Below are 16302 nucleotides of genomic sequence, written 5' to 3' on the forward strand. Positions count from 1 at the left end.
AGCGTGATGAAAAAGGATTAAGTACCTGAAAGAGAAAAAGTTGTGAGTCGCTTTTCTTCCAATGACAGTGACGTTTCTTGAAGGGGTGGGAGACACGTAAATAATTCACAGTGTGGCAGATGGAGATCGACACAAGATATACCCAGATAACTTACAGGTGAGTTGTTGGTTGATGTTGGCGAGAGAGTCGAACGCCGCGTGATGCACAAAGGAAGCCACAAGAGGTTCATGTTGCGTTTCGGCTGGACAAAGGCAGGGAGAAATCTTATATGTTGGAACTCTGGGAGGTCATGACAATGATCATGGGCCATGTCACACTCCATTGAGTGATTGGACACTTGACTTCTTCGAGTGTAAAGCAGTAACGGTGACGCATCCGTTTTCAAGTGGAAGAGTCATGTGGGCGAGTACAAACATTTCAGATACTAATAATTACAGTGGTGACTGCCTAACGACGCTGAATTGGAAATGGCAGATGATTGACATACGACGGCCCCCAGTGAGTCAGATGACTGTTCACTTGAACACCACCGGCGCATGTCTGAAGTTTGGCTTGTCCCAACGCCATTACCACGGGGCAATGGCTCTCCCCGTCAGCCGATCAAGGAGCCAGCTCACAATAATCAAGACACGTTGCCTCCATTGTCGTGTCCACAGGAAGTTCTTGGATCGCCAGGCGATCCATGCCTCAGCGCCCGTATAATCGCTCTTTCCCGCGATGACACCGTCATTGTGCCCGAGGTACGCAACAATAGCTGCCTGTTGATATTGGAAACTGTGAACCTTGTCCTCCTCGAACTCCTTGTTCAAGGCAGATCCCAGCCACTTCGCCTTTTGGCATGCAACCTCAGCCGTGGTGGGCAGGCTGGCACCATCGACATCTGCTGCATCACCGAGGGCATATACGTCAGGGATGGCCTCTCCATTCGTGCCCTTTAGACGCAGGAAGTCATCCGTCAGCATGCGAGCAAGACCCTTCCCTGTCTTCTGGCATCTGAGCCCGTCGACCAGAGATGTCGAGCCGTTCCCCGTAGCCCATATGACTGTGTTGCAAGGGATTCTTCCGAGTTCTTTAGTGTAAATGGCACCCTCGTCAACTTTTTCTATGTGGCTCTCGGTGAGTACCTCAACATCACGCCTGTCAAAGCTGTTCATCGCATACTCCTGCAGATGTTGGTCGAAGCCGCTCAAGACATTGGGAGCAACATCGTGGATCGAGATTCGGACATGTTTTTTGACGTGAGGATATAACCGTGCAAAGTCATTGTGGAAGAGATCGGACAATTCACTGGAGATCTCCACGCCTGTCGGCCCTGCACCCACAATGACAAAGTGCAAGATGTTGCGAACTAAATGGCAGGAAGTGTTAAAAAGCTTTCCGTCGGGAAGAGGGGAAAGGACCCAACAATCGACCTACTCTCTTCGCCTGTGAGGCCGGGCATCGATGCCCTCTCGAAGCAATTTCGAATGTGGGCTTGGATGGCTTTGGCGTCTCGCACAGTACGAACGAACATGGCATGTTCCTTCACGCCCGGCGTACCAAAGGTGTTGTTTGTGCAGCCAGGTGCTAGGATCAGGTAATCATAGGGCAGAGAGAACTGACCCTCGTTCGGAAGGTCGTCAAAGGCGGATCTGCAACGGCAAACCTTCTTCTCGAAGTCGACGTCGTCAACAGTGGCCTTGATGTATCTGATTTCCCTCCTTTGATGGCGGATCGGTGCTTCGACAAGACTGCGGGAACGTCAGTTATGACCTGTGTCTTCGATCAGGGTACTTCTAGGATGGCGAAGAAACCGTGCATACCTGAAGTCATAGAGGCCACAAGCAGCGCTGGCCAAAAGAGGCGTGTAAGGCGTCGTTTCTTCGGGTGAGACTACAGTAATCTTGTACTTTCCTTCATCGAGAGCGGTAGAACTAATACGTGTTACTCATCTGCAACGGGTGCCAGGGTGATGCATTCTGGAACACTGTAAAAGATGACAGATGGGGAACTGTGAAAGCAGAAGAGTCGTGCTCACATCGTGGCCCCAGCCCAGCCTGACCCTACAATCACCACTCTCTTCCTGTTAGCTTGTTTGGCGACATACGGCATGGTAGCTATGACTCCGTTTGGGAGGGCAGGAGGGACAGCTAATGGGACATGGGGCTGCTTCACAAAGAGCCTTGTTAATGGTGATGCGAGGCATTTGGGTAGGCCTTGGAGATTTGGAGCGAGGGGCCATGACAGATATATACTGCGTGCACAGCTGAACATTTGACAGGGAGGCTGAGGGAAAAGGCGTCATCAGGAGCTTTAGCAGCAACTGTCCACGCTGCTAGCATGGACACACGAAACAGGGTGCTCAAGTTCAAGGCCTCGGTGCTGCCTCGGTATGCCTAGTGAACGCCCAGCCGTGGCTATAGTGAAGCTGGCTCGGCATGCGGACCTTCGGAGATCGGTCTATGATTTTATCAGCTGGGATTAGGACATCCCAGCTTCGCTTTCGAGAGATCTCGCATGCCGATCATGGCAAAACCGTAATAATCTGTATGGGACATTGAAAGATATCTCAACTCGAACTGTCTGCGTACTGTGAAAGCGCAATTGCATCCTTATGCCATCTATGACGTCCCCTTGTCTGATTTAGCGCGACCAATGACCTGAACATGGGCCCCTGGCTCTTGTCCAGTCCTACCGCTGGTTCCTGTTTTCCGGCAGATACCAAGCCTGCGGCGCATCAGTACCGGAGATAGATGTGAGCGTCTCTGATTGCATTGGCACCGTGTTTGTGCCCCGCAGCGCAGCCAAGAAAGTATAGTAATAAGCTTCCCTCCCCCTCAATTCTGTCTTTCGACTATGTGCAAAACAGATCCCTGTCGAACATGGAAACGAGCTCGACCTTGGTCAGTCACCGTGAAGGTGTCAAGACTAATGAGAGTGGGCGACGCGGATCAAGACCGTGCACCAAGGGGGGTACAAGAATGTTTATTTGCCTGTAGGCAATTTATGCCCGTCAATAAGCGGATTAGAAGTTCCTGACATGCTTAAGCCTCACCGCAGTTGAAAACATGGCGTTAAATACTATTTACTTCCAGGCAAACGTTCCGTCTCGTGCTCTAAGCCACCATGCATGGTAGGGCCGTAGCTATCCGGCACCCTGTTCGAAAATGTTGATGGTGTACGAGGTTTAGCCGTACACTGTTGTGTAGCTCACAAGCATCGTGGTAAAGTAGTCCCCCGAGTTCACGGTTCTGAAGCTTCAATCTGTATTAAATATATTTTCAGGAAAAGCAGACAACGTCGTTCTACACCCTGTCAATTTCCCCATCGTCGTCGTCATCGAAAACAGCAACCTCCCCGGAAGTCCCACCATGCTCGTGGTGGCCACCAAATGCACTTTCTACATGCACCTCCACTGCCTCTGGGCCACTCCCTACTACTTTGTCCTTTGGAACCCACCAAAGCTGAATTGCGCCCAGGATCGCGACCACAGCACACCCACCCCAAGCAGCGGCGCTCCCGCCGACATCATAGAAAACGCCCACTAGAGGTGAGCTGATTGTTCGAGCGATGCACACAGCACTCATAGCAAGGCCATTAACGCGACCGAGAACCAAGGGTGATGGGCACGCATTCTTGAGCAATATCAGGGCGCAAGGTGTGAGAATGATGCCGAATAAGTTCTGCAGAAATAACGTGACGTAGATCCCAGCTGATAGGGTTACAGAGTCAGGAGCCTCTTCGGTCTGCCCCACGGGCCTGAGTAGAGAGAGGAACGGCATCATAACATAGCACAGGGGATATAGAATCGTCGGAACCAAGAATGATAGCCAGACGCCTGTGCCTTCGACAAAAAAGGGGAAAATGACGCCTTGTATGAAAAGAGCGATGAAGCCGTTGACTGCGAGGAAGCCACCGACGTCGTGCAGGCTGTAGCCCATACCGCCCGAAAGATCCAGCTGAGGTGAGCGGGCGATGGTAGAATTATATGATGGCGAGTCGAGCAGATAGATGGGGAGGATGGCACCGAACGCCATTTGATGAAAGGCAGCAATGACAAGTGCGAGAATAAGCATGATGACAGCAAAGTTGAAGGCCTTCTCTTGGCCTTTCGCCGTCCCTGTTGCTTGTTGGATGCCTTGCTGCAAGTCCTGAAGTTCGGGCCGTACTTGTATTGAGTGCATAGTTCCGAAAGAGTTGTGTCGGAGGTCGAAGCGCTGATCTGCTGCTGTCGGCAGTCCTTCCTCTGCAATGAACGGTCTGGTGCCGTGGCGGATCTCTTCCATGATGGATCGCGGCTGGCTGGTCGTCCGGATCAGAGGGGTATTCTCGTCGTCTTGCTCGCTCTCTGTTGCATGCACCTGCTCCACCCTCTCCTTGATGAATTGAGGGTTTGTTTCATCTAGGAAGATGATGCCCTGGGTAACAGCAATGACAATGACCGCGACTGAGACCAGGTTAGGCAGGAGATACGGATATCGTCCAAAGAGGCCATCCTCAGGGAAGACATCGGGATAGAACTTTGCGGGTTGCGCCAGGAAGCCACCCATCGCACTCCCAATAATGCTGCCAAGAAACCACACAAACGGCTGGACGGCATATGCTCGTGGTTCATGCTCGGGCTTCTTGACCATCTCTGCCACCATAGTTTGCATCACAGATACGTTCCCGTTCAGGCTTCCCCCAACGAACCGTGCCAGTAGGGCGACCCAGTAAGTCTTGGCAAGGCCAAAAATGAGGCTGGAAATGGCGACTCCGCAGAGGCCAAATAGTACGACGGGCTTCCGTCCGTATCGATCTGACACTGCTCCCCATAGCATAGACGTCAGGGCCTCAGCGACCGCATAAGCAGAGACGAGGAGACCAGCATAGAACGAGGCGTTAACGTCGGTGCCGTTGAGATCCTGCACCATAATGTAGGTGTAAGCCAGGATTGAGTTGAATGCTATGGGCTCCGAGAAGCGGCAGATGGCAAGAATGGTAAGCTGGTAGGTGGGGAAGCCATCGTCGGCCTTGACATGCTGCTTCTTGCTTGTGTGCCCGTTGCGCCCAAGATCTGCAGGCTGTTCATCGTGAGGCATGATATGGCAGATCTGAGACAGCTCGCTTTGGGATGAGGAAAAGAGCCAGCTGGAAAGGAAAGGGGAGAGCTCTGTGGAGGAAGAGAGAGGAACAAAGTCTTCAAGATGATAAAGGCCTTCAAGATATGAGGTTCAAAGTGGAGTGCCCCAGTACATAAATCGGGATGTCGATCCCCGGTGCAGGGCAAGGATCGTACTCCGGCCGGCGGCGATGCGCACCTAGCGTCTCACGCACTGGCTGCGCACCTCCTCCCGGCCTGTTGGGATGCCAACACTGATCAAGCATTGGTGTAAAGCACAGAATGGCAGGCAATATGTGCATGCGCATGAATCTTTCCTCGCTTGGCGCGTTGGCCACATGGTGCAGGATATTGCGGTCAGAGCTTTGGAGGACGGGGACGCCGCGCGACTCGCGGGAATAAAGGAAGTGAGGTGCGAGTTGGTCCGAGAATTGAGGCGGCGCTCAACATGCGGGGCAGACTTGATTGGCTGAACTGGTGAGCAGCTAACATGGTGTCTCGTCACGCGTCCCGAAATTCCGGGGCTAATGGTAAATCTCTGGTAAATCTTGACTTGCTGGGTTGTTGGTGACTGAAACGGTTTCCTCCTCTATCCAGTCCTTTTCAGATTCGCTCATCGACACTCTACAGAGTAAAAATAGCAACGGTATCTGCTAAACCAATCAGAACAAATCAGCAGAGCAACAGTCCAATAATTAGTGTCTCTAATCCGGACACAACCATCTCGTCAGCACGTACCAGGCCATGCATCGAAAAGGAAGAATTACTCCAGCCCAGCTGAACCTGTCCATCACACTGTTTGCGATGTCTCCAGAGATCATCGCTGCCGTCTTTGATGCTTGCATCGAGGATCCTGATAATGCTAAGCGGCCTGGACTCCATGTCCTCAGAGGTTATAGTCGCATTCCCAAAACGGTAGACACGGTCCTCCCACAAAGCCATGGTGCCAGGCTACATACCTCCTCCCTCCTCTCCGAAATCAACTGCAATAAAACGCCATCATGTCGTACCACTGTACTACGCTCCCAATCAAGAAAGCCCAACTCCCAATGAATGACGCCACAGAGCCTCCCAAGGTATCTCCACTTAAAAATAGAACACCGGTGATGGCGAAGAGAATCGAGGCAATGACATTCCACAGCGATGCCTGCCAGGCAGCTGACCCGAAACGAGGCTTATACCACCGCTCCTGTGCAAATAGCAGCAGCATGATGTTGGATATAGTGAACATTCCTCCCCCGATAAGCAAAGGCGTGAATACGAAGGTCGACAGGCCGACAAGATCGTCAGGAGCAAGCACGCCTGGGAACCCGAAGATGACACTGGTGGTCAATACGGAGCCGGCAACGAGCTGCATCGCCCCCGACTGGAAGGGCGTCGTCTTCAACGCATCCTTGAGGATGCCCCAGCTTGGTAGCCATACCCAGGATGGACTGCTCAGTAGTGCCGGCTGGTATGACTTCGTCTGCTCCTCGTCTCCCCCAAACTTGGAGGACGAGGACGAGGAAGACGACACAGGCTCTATGGTGCCGTTGGCAGTATTCCAGATGGCGGGCATGGTGAGGAACCCAGCCGTTACGAATAGGGCGGCTCCGATCGCGTTCGTGACAGGCGCTGCCAGGGTCGCCTCTGTCGGAAATGCTGTCAAAGGGGCCACTAATGGCAGTAGACCAAAGAAGCCGTTGATGGCGAAGGATATGCTGCCGACGATGAAGAGAATTGCGATGATCCAGTTTGCGTCCCGGTAAGGGTAGACTGTGACCATGACCTTCAGCTGTTCTCGAAAGCCAGGGGATCCATATTGGCCCTGCTCGAGTTCCTTGTTCCACTCAATGTCGTAAACGCCTGATGAGCTTTTCGAGACCCTGGCAAGGTCGCACCTGGCCCTATACTCGGCGTGGTCAATCGCAACGAACGTGCGTCTTCGCTGAACTGTAACTGCAGCTGACTGCCGACGGGTAGAGGGGCCAGGCAAGCCGCTAAGATCGTAATAGGATGCTCGATGGGAGTTGGCTGCATTCATAGCTGGCTAGTCACGGTGAGTCAGTACATAAGTACCACAGCACGAGAAAGTTGAAGTTCGTACCTAAAGAAGGAGCTGCCTTGAAAGAAAGCAAGTACAGTTTTCAATTAAACAATAGGACGAGAGGTGGTGAAAGAGAGAGAGTGTTTTCTAGGCCAGCTAGATGAAGATAGAGCCGCAGGAAACGAATGCCTCGTTCATGAGCAAACCGTAGAAGATTTATTTGATCCTCGTTAATAGGAATAGGACCTTGTAGGTAACCTTATGTCAGGTTCCAGTGATCTTTGCATTGCAAGTGATGTACAAAGGTTGTTTCCGACCGAGTGTATCTGATTTGCGGCGAGGTTGACACCACTGGCATTAGCGACGCTGCCAGTGGTAATGCCTCTCATCATTGGCGATCATCTTGCCGTTGTTGAAGTTGCGAATTTGGAAATTGTGTGCTTGGCAAAGACGAGAAACGAGTACTGTTTGACGTCTTGGGATATCCAGAAGCGATGCATTGATTCAGTGTGACGTTCCATGGGAACCGGCCGGTCACATATATGTCGCTGGGGTCAACAGGAGTTCAAGATTAACGAAAAGAGTCAAAAAAGTGCGAACATCAATCAGGAGCACCGACATCTCCCGGCCGATCACTCAAGTTTGTCTGGGTCGGTCCACGAACCTTGTTTCACCCGCCAAAAGTAGCAGCTCCACAGGTAGCCCGCATTTCTCTAGCCCCTATCCTGGCTGGTGCGTCTCCACGTTTTGGAAATGCGTTCTAACTGCCTATTCGGATAAATGCCCTGTCCAGCCCGCCAGAGAAATCCTGCTTATTGGATGCCTTAGACGCTGCGACCAGGGAGTGAACCGCGTGTTGTTGGGGCAATTTGCACAATGGATCGAGTTGCCATTGTCAAGATGCAATGACCTACTTACCGCTTCTTAGGTGGTCGAGCCAATCTCCTACTTCACAATGAAAATTTCCAACATGTTCTCGTCCGTCTGAATGTACCGTCTGGTTGTGTTATACGGCGATCTATTCTAATTTGTGACGAAGTTTGGCCGCGTCTTAATCTCATTATCACAGACCACAAACAAGTTACCTAGGCATTAATTATCCTTGTTCATCTTCATTGGTCTCCCGCTTCACCATGGCCGACGTCGAGCAATCGGCCGACTCGAGTCGCCTTACTCAGGGTGACCGACTCTCCGGAAGATTGGTGGACTCCAACGAGGACGATATCGAAAAGCTTGGGAGAAAGCGGCCCGAAGTCTTCAAGAATGTCTTCACGGAGATCGGCTTCTGCCTATCTATTCTCGCATCCAACCTTGTCTCTGTAAGCCACCCCGGCCTATAGTTAGGCGTGCGACGTTGCTTCACATTGTCGGAGGATGGGCCAATGGCGTTCGCTAACTGTAGTGTTACCTTGCCATCTCCCAGGAATTCCTCATCAGCGGAATGAACGTCCTTCTTCCGAGTCTCGTGCGCGAATTACACATACCATCCGAGAGTCAGACATGGCCGGCCAGCATATTCACTCTCGTGGCTGGCGCCTTCCTGCTGCCCTTTGGCCGGCTGTGCGACATGTATGGTGCCAGTGTTGTCTTCCTGACGAGTATCGCTTGGCTGTCCATTTGGACCCTGGTCGGAGGATTCAGCCAAAACCTAGCCATGCTTCTCGTCACCAGGGCTTTTCAAGGGCTGGGATCCGCCGCGAACCTCCCGGCCGGCCTGGCGCTCCTGAGCAGCATGTACCGTCCAGGTCCTCGTAAGAACTTTGTCTTCAGCCTGTACGGGGGCTGTGCGCCGTTCGGCTTCTTCGCAGGAATCCTTGTTGCTGGCCTGAGCGGCCAGGTCATCCACTGGGGATGGTTCTTCTGGATTGTCAGCATGGCGTTGGCTGTCACAGGCTCCGTATCAATCTTTTGCATACCTCGCGATATGCATGCTCGTCAAGGGTCGATGGACTGGTGGGGCTGCGCCAGCAGTATGCCAGGTATCTTCCTGCTAGTCTACGCCATCACGGAGAGCTCACATGTAAGAGGCGGCTGGGGCTCGCCACAGATCATCGTGACATTCGTCCTTGGCGTTCTGTTCTTGGTCGGCTTTGTCTATGTCGAGAACAAGCGAGCTACACATCCACTCCTGCCTGCAAGCATCTTTTCCCCAAAGCACACGGTTGTCCTGTTTTTATATTTGTTCCTCGTTTATGGTTGCTTCGGTATCTATCTCTTCTATGCCAGCTTCTAGTAAGTCAACACACTTGTACGTGGAAGAAGATCTACTGACTCATGGAACCAGCATCGAGATAGTGCTTAACGTGCCTTCCTTCCTCGCTGCCCTTTGGTTTGCCCCTTTGGCCGCTGGAGGGATCATTATCGCTCTGGTAGGGGGTATGACGCTCCACCGTCTGTCTGGGACGCTATTGTTACTCCTGTCAGCCAGTGGTTTCCTGGTCTGCGTGCTCCTATTTGCCGTCATGCCAGAGAACCCGAGCTACTGGCCGTGGGTGTTCCCAGCCATGGTGTGCGCCACGCTCGGAATCGACATTTCGTACAATGTCAGCAGCATATTCATTACCACAAATGTTGCCAAGCACGAGCAGGGTCTCGCCGGTGCATGTGTTAATGGTCTCGTATTCCTAGGCATTGCTTTTTTCCTCGGGTGGGCGGACTTAGCAGTGGCCAAGACTGCCTATCTAGGGACCAGAGGCAGCTATAAGACAGCATTCTTTCTTGGGACCGGATGCGCCGGTGTGGCTATCGTACTGGTTGCATTGGGTATCAGGGTGGACAAGGCTAAAAGTGGCTTGACTGTAGATGAGAAGGCCGACCTGCATGATGAGCCCGTTGCCGTCGATTCTGCCTTGGAGCCTGATCGTCGGGTGGTGGGACGAAAATGAGACCGTCGACAAGCTTTCAGAGTCGCGATTTAGCAAAGTGGACCTATCGTCTGACGAGAACGAATAGATAAGGACCGAGATGAATTCAGAATAATGGAGCGTTCATATCAGCATTAGCTTCTCGTCCATGTCATACACATCGTCGAGCCACGACCTCCTGTCATTTGCGGGCAGTGGGCGCGCCCAAATTCGGTGCAGAACTGACAAGCCCCTTTTGATATTCCACATATGGATCATACCGTAGAGCTGCTCCAATGCATTCGCAACCCACAGTCGTTGCTCCGGAAGACGTGCTTCAGCCCCAAGAATGAAGGCGGGCCAGAGGATACCCTTGAAATGAGAGTCGCTCGGTGAAAGTTGTTGGAGATGGTGCAGAGTGAGATCGACAATGTCTCCCACCAATGGTCTGTTATAGCAGGTGGCGCTGAGGACTTGCGCTGCGTAGATCGCGATGGCCCCCTTGTAGGCAGAGGCCGTGTGAAGTCGCTGCTCATGGAGGTCTCTACCGGGGAAAAGGAGTGCCCAGTCTGAACAAGAGAACTTCTCGAGTCGGTTTAGAGTCAATTCCGCTTCCTCCTGGCGGAGCTCTTGAGATTGAGATTGCAGCCCATTTAAAGCATGCAGAATCCCTACGAGCTCAGCGGGGCATCCGGTCCAACTCCAGCTCTGGGCCCGCTCCAAGACAGCGCCCAAATCGAACTGTGGGAGCTCTTGAGCAGGATCTATCTTGGTTCTGCTCAGCGTTGAGCCGAATATGGATATCCTAGCACCATCTCAGTGGAATGTCTTGACAAAGGCAACGAACGATCGAACATTGGGCGGAGAAGGGCGAGTGAGGCGGGATTGAACATACATGGCATACGCCTCGCGGAAGAATCCGTGGAATACAGAGCCTCCGGTCGATGCTGATGCATCCTTGGTTCGCCGAAGACACATGAGGTCTTTCATGCCAGCGAGATGGTGATGCCACGAGGGATGTTCTGTGTCTAACATATCGAGCCACGTGAAAAGAAATGACGACGCCACAACTGCATCGGAGCAATCTTCGCTAGATAGCGCGGTTCGGAGGCTATGTGTCGCTTTATACGCGTGCCCCATAACAGTGGCAAGATCGATAGAGCTCAGTTCCGGCTTCGCTGTAACCAGAGAGCTGTCATAGCTTTGTGTCGCTGGGACGGAAGTAACACCTGCACGAGCCTGATGATAGACAGAAATCGCAACGACAATGTCCCGCATCGCGTTATTATGCGGTATTAGCAGTAGCATTTGCTTAAACGGGTTGCCAAAGTCATCACCGTAGATAGTGCACTCGCTGCAGCACTCTCGTAAGTCTTAACAGATGGATCAGTTTCTTGACCGCAACAGTCCGTTCATCGCCGAGATGCACTCACAATATTCGACGTTCCTTCTGGTGCCAAGACTCAAATCCTGGAAGACAGGATCTGTGGGGTTTGCAGAAACAGTTGCGTCGGTGTGGGGAATGTGATCGCCGACATCAATGCTCCGAGGGGGCATTGTCGATGTTGGGAGCACGCATGACCCATTGATCCTGCGGCCGTTGGCCTTCTTGCGGCACGGAACTCCGGTCCAGACGACGGGTTTATTCGAGCTATACCCTAAGCACTCGCGATGGTTGCTCCTACATTTGAAACAGGTCGGGAGACTAAGATCGCATTTGACACGTCGCCGCATACAGGTCCAGCATGGTTTGGACGCAGACGAGATCGAAGCAAATTCACCAGAAGACAACATGGCCGCTTGTGCCAGAGTTTGATATTGTACTTGACTACACCTTGGAGGTGTTGTGTCCAGGGGAGCAAATGGTGGTAATTATGGAAAGGTTGAAGGTGGGACACATGGACCCTTGTTTCATCCCTGTTTCACATAGACTATTCAGCCCTACACTTATTTGCATTTCACACCGCCAAAACCACGCTAATAACACTGCCGTATTAACACACGCTTTATATATATATATATATATAACTAACTTTATTATTTTAATATTAATTTATTAAAATAATATATTAAATAATATAAAATAGTTTTAAAAATTTATTTTTTTATATTAAAAGTTATAATTTAAATAATTAACTTAATTTAATAATTTAAAAAAAATATTTAAATAATATATATTTTTATTATAAATAAAGTATTTTTAATAAAATTATTAAAAATATTATTTTTTATTTTTTATTTTTTAATAAATATTAAATATTATTTATAATTATATTTTTAACATATATTATAATATAATTAAATTATTTAAAAAAGTTTATAAAAAAAGTTTAAATATATAATTTTTTTTATTTTATATTAAATTAAGTTAAATTAAATTAAATAAATATTTATAAAAATATAATAAATATATATAATATTAAATTTAAGTAATGTTATTAGCAACTTAATTATATATATGTTAAAGATGGTAGTGGATAGCCTTAAGATTTAAACAATGAAATTCATACTACCTTAGTAACACCATGCTTGTCATCTTAATCTGCTTTCAGTTCCTACCTACATAATGCCTATGCTGCCACCTTTTCAGATTCATCCTCAGCCAGGCGCATGTCTAGCTGCCTCCTTTCCTCCTCGCTCATGGCTGACAGATCGACGGCCACGTCATCCCCAAATTTCTTCCCGATTTCCTCTAGTGTAAGCCCCTTTGTCTCTGGGAATAGGAAGTACATCATAGCTGCTCCAAGAAGAGGCAGCACGATAAATATGATGTAGTATTTCCAGCCGATAGTGGTGAAGGCGACAGGTGCGCACATGGTATAAATGAGCGACATGCAAAATAGCGCAGATATGCTGAAACCGGCGCCTTGGGTGCGAATTGAAGTAGGAAAGAGCTCGCTGGCATATACGTAAGAAGTGGCGTCCATAGAGCCAGCGAAGAAAGTCACAACTATTTTATTAAACCGTTAATATCACCGCAGACTTGAAGATATCAAAACACACATTAACTTACACAGATATAAGAAGAACACGCCAAATCCGTTTCCGATTTTATTATCCGTGCTCCCATACCTCGCTAAACATGCTGTAAAACCAGCGACTGAAATCGCACCGCCGATCTATGCGTTGTCATTGGTTAATTTCGGAGATGGAAGCAGTAGAGGAATGTCACGGAATGCATACCTGCCCTATTACCATCGTAGCAACACGTCCAAACTTGTCAAGCCACAACGAGTTCATGTAATTCATGAATGCAGCCCAGCTATCCCAGACAGCATACAAAAGGAGAGGCAGGGAGCCAAAAAGACCCAGGCCATTATACAAGAGAACCTGGTAGTTATTGATTACCAGGCACCCAGTTGATTGCACGAGAGCACTATGAATATACGATTAGCGTAATCTACACCGTTAACAGCGTCCCAATATAACTTACAGGGTGAGGAAACCAAATAGGAGGCGTTTCCGGCATGACTTCCTTTGGAACAGCAAGACCCATCCTTTCAGCCAACCTTGTCTCCATCCCTCTCGTCGCTCAAGCTGAAGTTGCTGGCGGATCTGATAAAATTCTTGTCGTGCCAGAATATCATCTTGTTCACCAGGCACGCGGTGCAGATCACGCAGGACTTGTAGACCTTCTTCGTATCGATCTTTGGCCATGAGATACCGCGGAGACTCTGGGAGCCATAGCGACCCGATGAGCAAGCAAAGAGGTGGAACGACCTGCAGTGCGAGACACAAACGCCATTGTGCGTCCGGCGACGAGAGATAGAAAGACCCAAACCCCGTCCATCCAGCCAGGGCCTGGGGGGATTTAGCAGCTGCATGCACACAGGAGGACTGTTGGCAGGCGACCTGCTGAGACAGAAAGAAGTCACTCACATATCCAACGCAGAGTATGAAGCCATGTGTTCCCACCATGCGCCCTCTTAAGTGGGCCGGGGAGATTTCGCTCTGGTAGAGCGGTGTGATGACATTGACCATGCCAACGCCTACGCCCATGAGGAATCTGCCGACGAGAAACATTGCTATGTGTACCGACGCAGCCTGGATGACTCCCGCGATGACACACAACACAGATGTTACCTGTATTGCTAACTTGCGTCCAAAGGCATCGCCCAACCAAGTCATTAGGATGCAGCCCAGGAGGCCACCCGCTGCAAAAACGCCATTCGTGGCACCCGTGATGCGCGAGCTTTCGGCGGCGTTGGAACCATAGAGGTCAATTCCAAAGTACTTAAAGAACGAGTCAAGCCCAAGCACGGCTCCAATGATCGCCGAGTTGTAGCCATATGTCAGTGAGCCAAACGTAACCAAGAAAACCATGAGGAAGTTATATCGGTTGGCTGTGGACTTTGTGGTAGACATTGTGGAGTGTGGCCTAAGCTGCAAGGCGAGGATGGCGGGAAAATAAACGTGGGCTCACATTAGGCTGTGCCTCATCCTTATAACAACAGTGCTTTGACTTTGCCGGATAGCCCTGAGTCGGGAACTGGATCGCTAGTTGGTTTAGTTAATGTAACCTCGCACTTCAAATCTGACCACAACCTAGACATTTGTGTTACATCTCCGCCCCGCAGGCTGGTACGTCAGCACTAACATTGAGTGCAATTGGGAAGCCAGCCGGCAGATACCACACCTTACCGGAACGCGATGTTAAGCTGCATAGAAAGATAAATAAGACGTAAACATAACCATGTTATAAGCTTGGTTTAAACTTAATTTATAATAATTAAACTTATAAAATTAAAGTATATGTTAATTTAATTAAGCTTTTTCCCTTAAAAAACTTTATATTTTTTATTAAATATATTAAAAATAAATATATATTTAAATATATTAATATAAAATAATAAAATTAAATATTATAATTTTATTTTATTAATTTTTAAATTTATTATAATAATAATAATAATAATAATAATAATTTATTTACGTTATTTTAAGCTATTGTTAGCTAAAAACCATTTAATATATAATTTCTTTATTAATTTACTCATAAGGAAAAACTATGCTAAATAATTAAAAAAAACCCTTATATTATAATATTTCCGCAATAACATAACTACCTATTTACGCTATATTAAATAATATAAACATTATACTTATATTTAAAAATCCTTAAAAAGGGAAATTTTTCTTTTTACCTTATAACCCTCTTGTAAAATTCTTAACTTATTTATCCATTATTTCTTAAATAAAAAGGTAATGAAAAATCATTTATATAAGTAGTAAAATCCAAGCTAAGAAGCATAAATAATTGCAATCCTTTACCCATTTCTTCTTTTTCTTCCTTTAATAATATATTATTCCCTAAGTAAGTCCTTAACTATTAATAATCTTATAAAGGATTTAAGTGCTTTGCAATAATATTATAACCCCTTTATAGCCTTTTTTAATATTTTTTAACTTTATATTTTTATTATTATCTTTATAATTCCTTTATAATCTTTATTATATTAAATAATATTAAAGATATAATTAAGGCCTTAAATTAATATTTCCACCTTTACTTTATAATCTTTAATAATCTTGCTAAGTTTCTTAATAAAATTAATAATAATAATAATAATCTTTAAATAATTTTAATATCTTTTTAAAAGTATTATTGCATTAATATTGCAACCCTTAAGAAATTTAGCTTTAAAAGCATTATTTTAATTATTATAAAAAGCATTATTAATAATTTTATTATAACCTTTTCTAAGGTTTTTAAGATAATATTTATAAATATAATTAAGCTTAATTATATCTTAATTTACGCTTAAACCTTTAAGATATTAAAGCAAGTTTTTAATAAGTTTGCTATAATTACCAACTATTTTTTAGCTATTATTATTACTTAAAGTTGCATTTTGAATAATATTTATTTTTATTATATTTACGTTAAGCGCTATGTTAATTACGATTACTTTATTGCAACCCCTTGCACTTAAGCCATGAGTATATCTTTATAATTTCATTGCATTCCTTTTATAATCCCGTTATTAATTATTTAAGTAAGAGGAAAAGCAAAGGGCTGCTATTAATATTGCAAGGGAAATTATTAAGGAAATTACATTATTATAAGATCCTTTTAATATCTTTTCGCAACTTATTGCTTTAAAATTATTATAATAATTAATAAAAGTAATTAAAAATATTAATATTTAATTATTAAAAATAAAATTCTTAAATTAATTAAAAATTAATTATTAAAATTATTTTTATTAATTAAAAATTAAAGTTAAAAAATTAAAAATTAAATAATATACTTTTTTAATTTAATTTAATATAAAGAAATTTATTAAATTTAAATATAATTAAAATTAATAAATTAAAATTTTTTATTAATATTATAAATAATAATATATAA

General features: G+C 46.7%; 6 protein-coding genes across 6 annotated transcripts; 1 reads left to right on the forward strand and 5 right to left on the reverse strand.

Moving 5' to 3' along the window:
* Positions 1-567: 567 nt before the first annotated feature.
* INS49_005099 (uncharacterized protein) lies at positions 568-2092 on the reverse strand (the record flags this gene model as incomplete). The annotated part of the gene is made up of 4 exons (XM_043165886.1): positions 568-1349; positions 1418-1731; positions 1804-1914; positions 2019-2092. The coding sequence occupies 4 exons, from the start codon at positions 2090-2092 to the stop codon at positions 568-570; spliced, it is 1281 nt and encodes a 426-aa protein (XP_043017649.1).
* Positions 2093-3285: 1193 nt separating this feature from the next.
* On the reverse strand, positions 3286-5061 carry INS49_005100 (uncharacterized protein; the record flags this gene model as incomplete). Its single annotated transcript, XM_043165887.1, has 1 exon — positions 3286-5061. The coding sequence occupies one exon, from the start codon at positions 5059-5061 to the stop codon at positions 3286-3288; it is 1776 nt and encodes a 591-aa protein (XP_043017650.1).
* A 999-nt stretch (positions 5062-6060) lies between these two features.
* Positions 6061-7104, reverse strand: INS49_005101 (uncharacterized protein; the record flags this gene model as incomplete). Its single annotated transcript, XM_043165888.1, has 1 exon — positions 6061-7104. One exon carries the CDS (start codon positions 7102-7104, stop codon positions 6061-6063), a length of 1044 nt encoding a protein of 347 aa, XP_043017651.1.
* Positions 7105-8240: 1136 nt separating this feature from the next.
* Positions 8241-9992, forward strand: INS49_005102 (uncharacterized protein; the record flags this gene model as incomplete). Its single annotated transcript, XM_043165889.1, has 3 exons — positions 8241-8426; positions 8510-9339; positions 9392-9992. The coding sequence occupies 3 exons, from the start codon at positions 8241-8243 to the stop codon at positions 9990-9992; spliced, it is 1617 nt and encodes a 538-aa protein (XP_043017652.1).
* A 102-nt stretch (positions 9993-10094) lies between these two features.
* INS49_005103 (uncharacterized protein) lies at positions 10095-11507 on the reverse strand (the record flags this gene model as incomplete). The annotated part of the gene is made up of 3 exons (XM_043165890.1): positions 10095-10755; positions 10846-11323; positions 11384-11507. The coding sequence occupies 3 exons, from the start codon at positions 11505-11507 to the stop codon at positions 10095-10097; spliced, it is 1263 nt and encodes a 420-aa protein (XP_043017653.1).
* A 1943-nt stretch (positions 11508-13450) lies between these two features.
* INS49_005104 (uncharacterized protein) lies at positions 13451-14315 on the reverse strand (the record flags this gene model as incomplete). Its single annotated transcript, XM_043165891.1, has 2 exons — positions 13451-13624; positions 14034-14315. The coding sequence occupies 2 exons, from the start codon at positions 14313-14315 to the stop codon at positions 13451-13453; spliced, it is 456 nt and encodes a 151-aa protein (XP_043017654.1).
* Between the last annotated feature and the right edge of the window lie 1987 nt (positions 14316-16302).

The sequence above is a fragment of the Diaporthe citri genome, assembly GCF_014595645.1.
Source record: "Diaporthe citri strain NFHF-8-4 chromosome Unknown scaffold_14, whole genome shotgun sequence".
In the NCBI taxonomy this organism is placed as follows: Eukaryota; Fungi; Ascomycota; class Sordariomycetes; order Diaporthales; family Diaporthaceae; genus Diaporthe; species Diaporthe citri.